This window comes from Callionymus lyra, chromosome 2, assembly GCF_982586985.1.
Source record: "Callionymus lyra chromosome 2, fCalLyr1.hap1.1, whole genome shotgun sequence".
NCBI lineage: Eukaryota > Metazoa > Chordata > Actinopteri > Syngnathiformes > Callionymidae > Callionymus > Callionymus lyra.
The window spans coordinates 37410798-37425265 of record NC_141819.1 but is presented as its reverse complement, the minus strand read 5'-3'; the positions used below and the strand labels follow the sequence as shown (position 1 = coordinate 37425265).

At 38.4% G+C, this 14468-nt stretch overlaps 1 protein-coding gene across 1 annotated transcript in view; it reads right to left on the bottom strand.

The window, feature by feature from the left end:
• cdc42ep1a (CDC42 effector protein (Rho GTPase binding) 1a) overlaps positions 1-14468 on the bottom strand; it is an 18494-nt gene extending 4026 nt beyond the window's left edge. Inside the window, exons 1-2 of the mRNA XM_087784978.1 lie at positions 13640-14468; positions 2922-3723 (exon numbers count right to left, since the gene is read on the bottom strand). Of these exons, the coding sequence (XP_087641104.1) occupies positions 2922-3393 (472 nt within the window). The 5' untranslated portion in view covers positions 3394-3723; positions 13640-14468. The remainder of the gene's footprint in view (positions 1-2921; positions 3724-13639) is intronic.

The window sequence follows — 14468 nt, the reverse complement described above, 5'->3', positions numbered from 1 at the left end:
AGTTAGCAATAGCAACAGTTAGCATAGCAGCTAACAAGTAGCTAATAGGTAATTTTTCGGAAATTCAAGCTTATTTTAACATTAATTTTAATATCTCATTGTGCTCTGTTGTTTACACATGATCTTACTTTGACGTTTTTTATGGTACCGTAGCTTGAAATACACTTTCCACTCAATAAACATTATCGCTACACAAGCAGCGAGTGAGTGTGAAATCATGTTGACGGATTGTTTCTCCTCAGTGTGTGTTATCAGCGCGAAAGCTTCCATGAAGCCGTCTGAGGTGAACGTGTCATCAGAGCTGATGGACGAGCTCGTCTCTTCTCCTCCGCAGACAATCACCACTCTATGAGAAGAAGCCATTCATCCTTCAGCCTCTAATGCGAAGGAAAACATCTCTGCTGTCTCCAGAGATAGTTAGAGATGTGACACTGTAATCCACTTCATCCTTAAACACACACAACATGTGGGATGATGGTTTCTCCCTCTTTTCTCCCAAGGAAAAATATTTAGGCTATTCTGCACATAACTTTGAAATAGTAAGCAAGTAATGGTTATTTGTAAAGATCTTTCTAGCACTTTAACAATCAAAAACAAAACACAGTTAAAATAGATACTTTAAAAGATCAAGACACATAAGACAAACATAGAAGTCCCAGATCAGGGAAAAGCACAAATAAAAATGTATCCATCAACCACAGAAGGAGAGGAAGTTTGTTCCAAAGCTTAGGAACAATCAGTAAATTCTGATCCACAGACCTCAGAGCCCGAGCTGGGGTGTAAGGCTGGATCAGATCAGTGATGTAAGGAGGAGCCTGACCATGAATAGATCTGAAAGTAAGAACCAGTATTCTAAAAGTCGATCCTCAAAGAAACTGGAAGCCAGTGAAGAGTTTTAAGGATCGGAGAAATGTGAGTTCTTCTACTAGAGCAGGTCAGAATTGTCGCTGCAGAGTTTTGTATCAACTGTAGGCGAGACAGATCCTTCTTGTTAAGATAAGAAAATAAACTGTTTTCTAAAAGACAAAATGAAAGCATCAAGGTCTCAGAACCTACAAAAACGTTACAGAAATTAAACAAATATGTCAAGAATTGATATCCTATGTTGAAACCTGAAAAGAAAATCTCTCTTTTCTTTATTCAGAATGTATTTTTTTTTAATTTTGGTATAAAATTTCCAACATATTTAGACTACAGTTAAAAGCCTATGAATCATTTCAATATCCAAAGTATTCAATAATTCAATGCTTAAAAAACATGAAATATTCCGAAATACTTCCTCATACTCTCTGTATGATTCATCCACGCTTGGAAAACTATATTAAATTAGGTCTTATGAGCTTCACAGAGGGGAGACTTTAGCAGTGGTCTGACGTGACATGTCTCTGGCCACAGTCGTGCAGGAAGGTAATTATGGGCTACGATTACCAAGGAAACCACTCATGTGTCTGTTAATGACAGTCACGCCGGGCGGCAGTCGCTTTTCTCCATCAACGATTTGGTGTTTGTGAGAATTCTGGTAGTTAAACTACGGTTGAGAGAAGAATGTTTTTCTCTGGCGATAGAAAGGGTCCTGAGATCAGACTGTTGGATGTTTCATTAAGATTCTTACTATAAACGTAGACGGAGCGTTAAATCAAATTAAGCCTTAAAACAAATGTGTTTGTGGTATTCCTTGTGTTGCCTCTTGGCCACAAACAAAAATAGAAACCTACTTTAATTATTAAAATAGTTTGAATGTTCTTTCAACAAGTCGAACACACACAGGACATGACGGTAGCATGCTGAGAGGCGACATACTTACCCGCCCATCGATAGTGTGTAACTGTGACTTTGAAACATCAATAAAACTCTGCTCTTTGCTTCGAAAGATTTCAAAGTGATTCGTCCACATGTTTTAGATACTTCCTGCCTTCACCTCCCTGCACTCTATGGTACTTGATTAGATATCATCTCATCAAGGTTATCATTTAATACAGGATACACTGGAAGTATGTTGTACTTTTTAATAAAAGTGTGCCACTTTATTTAGTAAATCCCTGTACTGTATTCTTTACGATACAGATTTAGTCTACTCGTGGAGAAATATTAGAAAGCTTTACACAGTAATACCACAGAGCCTAGTGGAATATTACTATGTAGACTAGCAGAGTAATACAAAGCCTCAATGAGTAATACTATGGAACATTGCGGAGTAATACTACAGAGAATCGCAGAGTAATACTACAGAGCATCCTGAAATAATACTATAAAGCCTTGCAGAGTAATACTATTGGAACCTCGCGGAGTAATACTACGTAGCATCCTGACATAATATTATAAAGCCTTACAGAATAATACCACAGAGCCTCCCAGAGTAATACCACAAAGCCTCCATGAGAACTACTATGGAACCTTGCAATACTACGTAGCTTCACAGAGTAATGCTACTGGAGCCTCCGGAGTAATACTACGGAGCATCCTGACATAATACTATAAAGCCTTGCAGAGTAATACCACAAAGCCTCCATGAGTAATACTATGGAACCTTGCGGAGAAATACTACTTAGCATCGCAAAGTAGTACAACAGAGAATCGCAGAGTAATACTACGGAGCCTCACAGAGTAATACTACAGAGAATCGAAGAGTAATACTACGGAGCCTCACAGAGTAATACTACTGGAGCCTCGCAAGGTAATACTACGGAGCATTCCATAATAATACTATAAAGCTTTTCAGAGTGATACCACAGATCCTCGTGGAGTATTACCACAAAGCCTCCATGAGTACTACTATGAAGACTCGCGGTGCAGCTTGGTAGTTGACCGTTTTTTGAGCGGACAGGTTTTTTGAGTGTACCACATAAGATTGGTTTGAGGTACAGCCAGAATTATTACATAAGCTTTGATTTCAAATTTGGTAAAAACAAAAAAACACTCACCGTAAGAGCTTTTCCTCTCCTCTGGTGAGTTCTGAGTACTGGGGAAGAGCACTTTGGTGGTGGGACTCCCATTGGGCAGATCCACATCCAGCTTTGGCAGGGAGATGGCGTTCTTGATGATGGGAGAAACGGCGGGAGGCGGCGGCGACAGATCCTTGGACGGCTCCCTCGGTCGGTTGTCCGAGGTCCTCCTGATGTGGCGGAGCGTCCTGGAGAAGAAGGATCCCAGCCTGCTGTCAGGGCTGGACACAGAGTCGGTCTCTCCGTTGTTCCCGTTGGCCGGTCCGCCGTGGTTGCTGAGGAAGGAGGTGTCCCCGAACACGTCGCCGCCCCGGCCCACGTGCATGGTGTGCCGGAAGTCGCCCTGAGGAGGGCTGATCATGTCCGTGGTCAGGTCCGGTTTGTGGCGCCGTTTGCCCTGAGAGTGCGTGACGAGGCCCTTGAGGCCCGAGAGCTTCTCCTGAAGATTCATCGTCAGGGACGCTTTGACAATTTTCGTAAGATGGCGGTTCGGGTCGGGGTTGAACGTTCCGATCAAAGCGGAGGATTCAGGCAGAAATGTTTGTCAAGTGTGAGCCGGGTTCTGCCCCGATCTCAGTCCATTGTTGTTATTCATAGCAGGCCACATTAAGCTGTCACAAATTGAGGAGAACACTGTGCAGTCGTGCCTGGAAGCAGAACTTCATGTGGTCAGGTCGCCTGGTTTCACTGACTTCTTTGGGTTTTGGCTCGCTCCACGGATCAGGAATAGGTCCAATTCCAGCTGCACTCTGGAACTCTGCGGCTACAATATTGGACCATCCTGTGAAAACAAAAAACAGGACAAAGAGTTGCTGTAAAACCAGGATTGGGATGTTAAAGCAGAGTGTCAGCTCCTCATTTTATACCATGCTTTAAAACGTTCTTTTAGACTCCACGTTCCGAAGGCCCGCTGGTCTGGAACCAGCCTGAATTAAGACAGCAACTTAAAGAGTCCTGTGTCTGTGACGACCTTCCCTGTCTGACCGCTGGGTCACTCAGAGTTCATCTTACTTTCACAACAACACTGAAGATGAAGCTCTTTCATCAGGGTCACCTCTGTCTGGAGACGAGTCTGACCCGACAGATAAGACTCAAAACTCGCTTTGATTATGGTGCAGTTTAAGTTAAAATGATTGGTTCCAAACAAGCAACATTTCAGGTTTGATGAATGAAGTAGTAAATATTAACCGTTAAGCCGAGACACAGTCCAGGATGTGTCTAGACCAGACCTGGGTCAATGGGGCTCTTTGAATTTATTTATGTGGCCCCCATGAGGTCAAAGATAAAGTATAAAATTACATTTTTATTTATGGTATATTTTTATTATTATTTTTTTTAATAGGACTAGGGTTTTTGTTTTAGGACTTATGCCTGTTTTGGGCATTTTTGTGATGGACCCTCAAAAAGATTTAAAGGAATATTAAAAAACATTTTGGTTCTTTATCCAAATTAAAAAATAAAAGTTACATAAAATTCAAAATAAAACACATTTATATAATATTTTGTGAAGAAATGTGATACAAGTAAGACAAGACCAAGTCCAAGACAAGACCGAACCGAGACCAAGACAGAGACCAAGACCGAGACCGAGACCGAGACCAAGACCAAGACCAAGACCAAGACCAAGACCAATTGAATATTGAACATTGCTGTTGGAATAATTGGAATTTGAGTATTATACTTTATGAATAAAAACTAAATTTTTAACAAAAACAAAAACAAAAATCAACTATTCAATATAGAATGTATTGAATTAAATTAATAAAAAATAATTAATTTAAAGCTGAAAGAACAAAAACATTTCACTAATCTTATCTTCTGATGACTCTGACATACTTTCCATACCTCTGAGAATAATTGTGTGTACAAAGGAACTCATGAATGAAGGCCTGGAGTAATAATCCGGCCAGAGCTCGGAGCAGATGTTTGCCAGCAGAGAGATGGATCATCAGCTCTAAGATATTTTGATAGCCAAAGGCAGCCAGGACCTCTGCTGCTCTTAAATAGCTTCTCTTCCACAGCAGCCAAAACATGGACTCGCCTCCCACACATGCTGAACTCCGGCTGGTTCCATTAATGACTTGCTCATGGGATGAGGGTTGCGTCAGGACCAAAGCAGTCCTTGTAATTTGCTGCCGACCACGGTTCCACCTCCCCGGGCTGGTGTTTCAAGCGGGGCATCTGGGAGGAAGCACGCCACATACCAGCCGAGATGGAAGCCATGTTGGAGGCACCGGGGGGACCAGAGCGCAGAAGGTGTGATGTCAAATCTGGGACGACATCCGTCCACCGCGATCTTTACCAGGTTCCCACGAACCCAACTGAAGGAAATTATTTGTTACAGCGAGCTGGCAGACTACAGCGCCAGCTGAAAGACGAGGGGGGGGGTTGGATCAGACCATTTTAAGAACCCAAGTAGAGAAACTTCATGGTCTAAAAAAGTATCTGACTTCTAACTATTAACTCATGTTGAACAGATCGAAACAAAAGACAAACTTCACGATATACATTAAAAAAAGAGACTTGAAAACATTAGAGCACATGTGTACTGTGGGCAAATCTGTCCAACCAAGTTATTTTATGTGGCTCTTCACATGTTCATGTTGAAGAAGTGACCTGTAAAGATGCCAGAGGAAGATAAGATAAGAGGAAGATTACACATTTGTTTGGTGAAGGAAAACAAACACATGGACAAATAAACGGAATCTAAAATAATGAAAATAAAACTACACAAATGATGCATTAAAAGATATATACACGCCTTTTGCCATCTACACCCGTTTAGCTTGAAGCTACAGCAGCTACTAGACCTCAATGTGTCAGTTATAGTGCACATTTAGGAAAACGATTAATGGGGACTTAGTCAAAATGGAAACCATACAGAAAAATGTACAATGCTTGTTGTTGTTGTCCGTGACCCAAGCCATTTAAAAACCTGGATAAATGTTTTGGCTAAATATGTTTTTTCTTTGCTTTAAAGAGTATTTTTTAGCTGGATATGTACATGACTTCTTGTCTTTCTGGAGCCAGCCTCAGGTGGACACTCAAAGAACTGCGGCTTCCTGCACTTCCAGGTTGGATTAACATAGGGTGATCATATTCTGAATCTCTAAAAAGAGTATGTTAATACGTGAAGGGAAGTTGTTTCAAAATGTTATAGGATTTTAGGGGTCAGGTTGACTATTAAACGCACATTTCTAATACTCAACCACTCAACCAGGCCTCTTGAGAACAACACTGTGTTTACAAACAATATATTCATTACTCATTTTACAAAAAGAAAATGATATCGCTCAGCAAAATGTTGGCCTATAATAGTTCAGAATTAATATTCCCATTTTTAACAAAATTCACTGAAATATCTCTGTTGTAGTCCAAAAAGAATGTGTTTCCTAATAAACCATTGAACTTGTATGGTTTATAGTGATCCATATTTGTGAATTGTTGGCAAAGCATCATGGGAGTGGTTCGGTTTATTTGGGATCATAAAGATCCAGGATTCATCACTGATGATTAATACATTAGCGGTCATGCTAGCCACTTACGACACAAGACCATGTGGTGTTTTTTTCTCGGTCTAGGATCGATAAAGTCGTTTACAAATAAAGAGGCAATTATTTTTTAAGATACACATTAAGGATCAACAATGGACGATCACAAATGTGTTATTTTATTTTATAAATCTGTTTCGTCTGAACAATATAACCAGAGTTATATAAATTGTAGCATTTCATGTGATAATATTTATTTCAAAACCATTCGTCATTGAACAAAGATGGAGTCTCTTGCTGTTCCTGTACAGGCCACACGTTTAAGACCCCTTTTAAGAGGTCAACTGTTTCTGTGAGAAATACAAGGTTCTTTACTCAGTTTGAGAGCGAGGGTCTGGTTGATAACCTCTGGGATTACAGGAGTACACATGGGGTCTTTAATTACCGTCTGACTCTGCTGTTAATCCTGTTAGAGACGTTGGACTACAGCTCAGACGGAGGCCTCGGCCTTATCTATGCCAAACACCGTGACCCACACTCCATCTACATCAGGGCCTGGTAAAGACCCCCGTGGGTCGTATCAGGTGTCATACAAATGGTCTGGAGCGAACCCTAAAGCTTCACAATCGAGGCAGAGTAAGAAGAAGGAAAAAAGTTTTTCCCCTCAGAGAGGAAACATATAAACCTCGGTAAGAAACCGGAGCCATTATGGTCGTCAGATTTAATAGTTCCATGAATATGACTTCAACAATGAGCTTCAAATCAAACACAGAGAGAAACACTCACACACAAATCTAAAATGCGGGTTTTCGGCTGATTTTTAGTCCATTTCGTCAAAATGTTTTAGGAATTAAAGTGATTAACAAGTCAATCAAGGACAGTCAAATTACACTGAACATAACTTTTTATCATCTTTGAATATTTATTCATATGTGTTTGATGGACATATGGAGGTTTATCAGTTCAGCCAGACAACATGAAATAGTACCGAGCTACTTGATCCAACTTTCAGCCAATCATGTATATATAGCTGCCACTATTATATCAACATTTTATATTTAATTTAAAAGTTTAAAAAAAAATTGATTTTTATATTCAATTGTATAGAAATAATTCATTATGAAAAATGTTCAAAATGTTGCATTTTAATATACATAAAAGACATTAAATCTTTCAATTAAAAATGATTAAAATAAATCTTTCTTCAATAAAAACAAATTAAATAATTAATTATACAAATTATTAATTATTATACAAAAATAATAATGAAATGCTTAACAATACAACATTTAAATAAACAAATTCAAAGTTTTAACACTTAAAATGTAAAATTAGAACATATGTTATGATATATACGCCAAAGGTGTCAAGCTCATGGACTAAAGGGGCCAAAATAAAGAGTTTTAATCAGTCGAAAATGTTTAGTACTTCGATCATCATCCGGCGGGACACATCAAATAATTTGATGTTTGGATTTGGCTCTCTACACTTGGGTTTGATATACAACGTAATTAGATTTATAATCTCAATAATAACATCCTCATGCAGGAGAAGAACCAGCAATGACCCGCCGGGTCACACCACCGTTAATCCTCTAATCCCTCGTCTCTACGTTTGCCCCCAAACTGGTGCGCCCCTCTGTGCAAAGGTCAAGCGAGACCCAAGTGGACGCCAGGGCGCGTCGTGTTTCTGACTCGAAGATTATTTCATCTTGGAGTCAGTGTTTAAACAATGATTATAGTACTTTAGGTGAAAGCGAACATATGTTTAAATAACAATATCAAATTAATACATGTTATTCATTAAAAACATGAAAAAATAATATAAGATACAAAATGTTTTTGACACATTTAACCTAATAATAGTAATACTTCATATATTTATGCATTTATAAATGTGTGTATTAACTCTTTATTTTAACCACCATGTGAAACAAAAAATAGAAAGTTAATAGACTTGAAATACAATGGTGTAAGACAAACACATAATAACATAATGATATTCAACAGCGCTGAATTGATTACAGTTTTTCTTTAAAATCTGATTTTAGATTTGATCATAGTTCTGTTATGGTTTCTATGTGAAGTGCGTATGTAATAATTAAATATTATTTAAATGTACAATTAACAAACGAATATTGACGGCGTTGGTTCATTATTGTGTTGAATTTAAACTTCCAGCCACTAGGTGGCAGCAGCCATTACTTCCACCGCAGTTAAAGTAACAATGAACTCCGCAAATGCCTGGCGATGACTGTGAACAAGAGGATACATTCGACTCCAGCAGTTTTTAAAGCTGATGTTTGGACATGTTTTTGTTTCAAAACAAACTAAACCAAGTTACTACTTCATCAAAAGTCGTATGGTCTGTAAATTCTGCAACACCAGAGTCAAGTATATATATATATATCGTATCGTTTTCCTCTGTATCGTGACACTTATCGTAGTTCAGGTTCTTGTGACATCTGAATATAGCAGGTTAGTTCTTGGTTTTGGACGCTTGTAACAGCTTCAGTCATTCTAGAACAGAAAAGTCTTTGTTCAACTTCAAGTGTGTGGTCGTACATCACGTTACTTTAATCTCAATGAAATATTTCCATGTCACCATGTACAGTCCTGCTGGATATGAATCACACTAACCACAGTCTAATAGGAGCCTTGTGTGTGCGTGTGTGTGTATGTGTGCGTGTGTGTGTGCGTGTGTGCATGCGTGTGTGTGTGCGCGTGTGTGTGTGTGTGTGTGCGTGCGTGCGTGTGTGTGTGTATGTGTGTGTGTGTGTGTGTGTGTGTGTGTGTGTGTCTTCAGTGTTTCTCTCCATTATGACCATTAAACAGTGTCGACCTCTGCGTTGATTGGAACCATGTTTTCTTCTTCCTCTGTGTTCTTTCCCCTAAACATCCTCTAATTCCGTCTCCTTCCTCATTCCTGAGTATATTTCCTCTCCTGTACCCACCTCACATCTACACTACACATTAGTTTTCTACAAACTGGAGACCAACACTTGTCCTTCACTCACTAACCAGGTGAACAAACACACAAGATAAGAGCACATTTTCAACTCTCTCTCAACCGTCCGCTCCAGTCCCACCAAAACTCACTTCCTCTGCAGGCAAGAAAATATGGTCATGCTTCAGAAAACATCTTTCCTCTGAGGCTCCGGCTTCCTCCGTCTGATCTGTGTTGACTTCTTTATCTGTTCCCATCTGGTGTATAAACACATCTCCTTCTGCTCGCTTTCATCTTTTCAGTTATTTCAGCGTTGCAAGACTAGAGTTTTGGAAAAATGTTCATTGTGTTTGGACGGAAACACTGCTAGTGACTCTTGCAGTCTCACTTCCTGGACCACGTTGGGTCGACCAATAAGATTTTTAAAATGAATTAACTATTTTCAGGATTTTTTTTTTGTTGTATTTAATCATATTGTCGTGTTGATTATTTGCATTCTTTACACATTTTCTATTTACACATTTTTCTTTTAAATATATCACCCGATTATGTCATATCTTCCCATGTATATGTTCAGTTTTAAGTTTAAAGGTTTAATTTATTATTATTGCTTCATACACATTATATATACACATATACTGCTTTAGTTCAACTTTGTCAGACTTTTCTCTATGTAAACAAAATGATAATTAAAAAGCATTTTAATTTTTCAACCACAGTGGAAACACAATCAGTTACTTCATGCAAAAGTAACCAATCCAACTTTTCTTTACTTTATTTTGAATTTGGACTCATTTAGGGACACCACCCACCCCGTCTTGTTGTGATATCCAATGTCAATACAATTTTTAAAATCTAAATGAACGTTAAGAAACCAGTCAGTGTATGAAAGTAGAGTTTTTAAATTTGACATAAAGTAAAAGTAAAACAAATAGGTTGACTGTGGTGGAACATTTTTAAAGACTTTTCCTTCAAAGACAAATTTGATTTATGTACGTATCTTTCTTTTCCCAAATATAGTAGGGGTTAAACTAGGGAGTAAAAATATGTTTTTTTTTAATGACAGCTGGCACAAACCGGTTGTATCGTGTTACGTAAACCAATCCCAGCAGCCACACAACAGTTGCTTTCATCAACATCATTGTTTAAGATATTTCTTTATACGCACAACACAAATACTCGACTGCTCGACCTGACCACTGTACATTCTGTTTTTTATTTTATTATAAATTATAACCAATCCCTCTCAGGTGTCAAACTCAATTACACTGTCTTTTATCGTGCGCCAAACAAAATTATCTTGGTGTTTATTCTTCTCCGCCAAACAAATTCCTTTCTTCCAACATCACTTGTACTTTTGTTGTTGACATCCATCATCTCTGTTCCTTATCTTATCTTAAGCATAATATCAACATGAATCTATGTGGGGGCCACATTAAATGACTTAGACAACAACATTTTGGCCCCTGGTTCAACATGTTTGATCTCATTTGAGCGGCAACCATTTGGCAGCGAGAGTGCTTGTTGTGTCACCATGTGTGGCTGAAACACCAGGTTCGAGCCAGCTGTGTGAAAGCAAACACAGCACCCAGACCCGGAGCTCACACCTCTGCTGCTGACCCCTCTGGGTGCGTCAATGACACCCGGGGGTCACACAAGGTGCTGCTCACTGGAATGTTGAACTTGGGTAAAAAAAAAAAGAAAAAATTCCACGATCATTAAGTCGATGTTATAGAAATCATTACGACAGGAAAGGAAGCCTTGAATCAGGGCTTGACATGTAACATACATAACATCAGCGCTTGTTATTGGATTGTTGTAATTACCAAAGCAGGCGTGTTATTGATCATCTGCATGTTTGTTCTGTGATACGTGTGTGTGTGTGTGTGTGTGTGTGTGTGTGTGTGTGGTACTGGGCCTCCCTGCTGGGCTGTCAGCGAGTCTCACTCATCAACGACTTGTAACGAGTCCCACACACCTGTTGGTCTCTATTACAAGCGACTCCACAAGCTTCTACTCACTCTGGATTCAAATCACACACACACACACACACACGCACACACACATGATGTCATGAAAGTGCAGTCATTACAATGCCGGGTGATAAAAAAATCAAAGCTGGGTCTGACCAGGCTTGTGGTCGGTGTAATGACAAACTGCTGCTGGAGGGTAACTGTGCTGCCGGGAAGATTAGGTTTCATGTCAGACAACTGAGAGACAACTGAAACAACAACTCGCTCCATAAACAACATGCTGGCTTTACTTGACATGACAATCGTTGGTTTAATCTCTTGGAAGGGTTTCTAAAGAATCTTGTCTTTGTGTCAAAATGAATGAGGATAATATGTAACTGCTTATAGGATTGGTATTTTATACTATTTATTTTTTAATTGTGTACATATATATATATGAGCCACTAGCAGAAATACCGGGTATAAAAAGTAAGTTTAAGTTTAGTTCCATTAATTCGAGAGGAGAGGAGAAAGGAGCAAAGTGTAATAGAAGTACAAAAAAAAGTACAACTTCACCTAACAAATGTACAAACTCTGAAAGAAATTCAAACTTTCCCATTTAAATGTCCTATTATTTTACATTTGTTTCAGGAAACTGTTCTTTTGTGTCACGTTTGATTTGCACTTCTGGGCCACCGTAGAGAAGTGTGTAAATTCAGGCGGATTATGGGATTAATTTCCGAAACGAGCTGAAATGATTGAAGTAACCTTTATTTAAAATAAATAAATACGGGATACATTTCATTAGACATATTGGGATTTTAATGGGGGTCTACTGCCCCTCGTAAAATGAACGTAAGCAGCTAAAATAGTATAGTATTTCTAATGTATTATGTCTTATACATATTGTCTAAATTTGATCTGAATTGGATGTATTTGGATTCTTAGGGGGTCTTCTTCCCTCCTTGAACCCCCTTACAATTAACAAAAGAAGCTGAATCTCTATGGTTTATGGTTTGAATTTAATTCAAATGGACCTGCTTGAATTTTCATGGAGGTGTGCGCCCCCTGCGCCCCCTTTCTCTTGATCTGATCAAGTTGCCCGGCCCCCTGAAACCTTCACTGAGATGTCTACATGTTATTTTTTTTAAAGAAATTATTGTGTGATTTGTGAGTCTATAAGACATTAGGATCAGACACACCAACTTCTATAGATGGGTTACGAGTTGTGATACTTTTTTACTATATGTATAAACATATTTATAATATTTATAAGCAAAGACATATGCATAGTAAAATATATAGACAAAGTAATGCAAGATGCACAGCTCAACACAAGGGAAAAAAAAAAATTACTTGATTATTTAGATCTTTATTTAAATGCACTGATTCTCATTCCCTTATAAGGTAAGGTAAGGTAAGGTACAACTTTATTGATCCCTCAGGAGGTCTCCTTCGGGAAATTGTTTTTTTCCAATAGCCACTAATTTTTCATAAACAATAAAACATAATAAATAAAAATAAAACAAGAAGAAGAACATAAAGAGAAAAAGAACAAGATGACACAATCTAAGTCTAAAGATAAAGAACATAGGTCAATGAAAAACAACAAAGACAAAGATACAAAGACTAACATAGAACAGAACATCCAGATACTCTCACTCCACTCCTGCCCCCAAACTCAGAATTGTACAATTTAATAGCCCGAGGAATGAATGAGTCCCTGAGTCTATTTGTTTTGCACCTGGGTAGGAGCATTATGCATTGGATGTTACATTTTTATTTTATTTTTATTCTACTGTGGTTGTTTTTCTAGTTGTGCTGGTTGTACATCTTAGTTACATATACTGTGTTGCTCCATTGTTAAGTCAAGTTGTTGACTCTTTTTGTCACAGTAGTATTACTGGGAAGATGATATACTTTCTGCAGACATGAGTATGTGTTTGACATCTGTTTTACTGCTGTGTAAGTTTAACTGTCTTTGTTGTTACTGGACCAAAAAAAAAGAAGTAATTTTTATCGCATTGGACACAAAGTTTCTTCCCACAACTTTTCATTTTCAGCGCTCGTAAACGTGACACTGATGCATTTGAACTTTGTCTGGAGGCTTGTGTGAATGTGGGAATCTTTTTTCATCCTTTTTAATTGCTTTTATTTATCATTATCTGATATTTTTTCATTTGTCGAGTATCATTATTAATATACAAGTATGTGTTTTTTAGTCATTTCTCTTACAAACTGAGTTTTAGGTTTCATCCCAAAACTACACAGAGATGCAGGGAGAACAAAAAAAAAGTTTAAATCTCACCTTGAAAAGATGGATAAAAATGTGCGTCCAGGTTTATCCAACTTTAAGTAGTGAGTTTTTTTGGGGGTCCGAGTGATCTGATGGAGCAGCAGCACCGTCCCGCTGGTGCGCTTGTGTGAGGAGCGGCGCAGCGCGGAGCAGCAGGAGAAGTGGGCGGAGTCGACTCAGAGAGGGGGGGGTCCAGACATGGAGGGGAGTTTTGGTGGAGTTTAACCCTCAACAATTGACTTGTCCAGACTGTTGACTGGTGAACTTGAAAGCGGCAAAGTCTTGCCTCAAGTGAGCTGTTGCTCAATTGTGTGTTGAAATAAGATCAAGTGTGGATCAGATGATGGTGCAGGAAGTGACGAAATCACCAGAATCACGTGTTTAAATTAAAATTAGGTAAAGGAAAATAAGGTTTATTTAATGGAAAATAAGTTATTTAGGTAGACTTATCGTGCAATATTCGTCATGTTCATCTATGTATTAACTTTATAATATTTAATTCACCAGATTTTTGAAAAACAACAATTTTCTCTGGAAATCTGTTTTCATTATTATGGAAAACTCAGACTTCTCTTGAGGCAACTTCCATGATATTTAACTTTATGACATTTATAAAGAAAGACATTTTATTTAGCGTTATTTAATTAAAATGCCACCATCTCATATATTTATACTTTTATTATAAGATAAAAATATGAAGTTTTGATGTTTTATTTAATAAGTATTATCAAGTGGCCCTTGTCAACACGTCAGCTGTCCTGTACTGACCTGTCCGAGAGGAAGCAAGAGTCTTATCTACGGCAGCAGAAACATCCTCACCCGTTCTCAGAAGCTCTGAAGG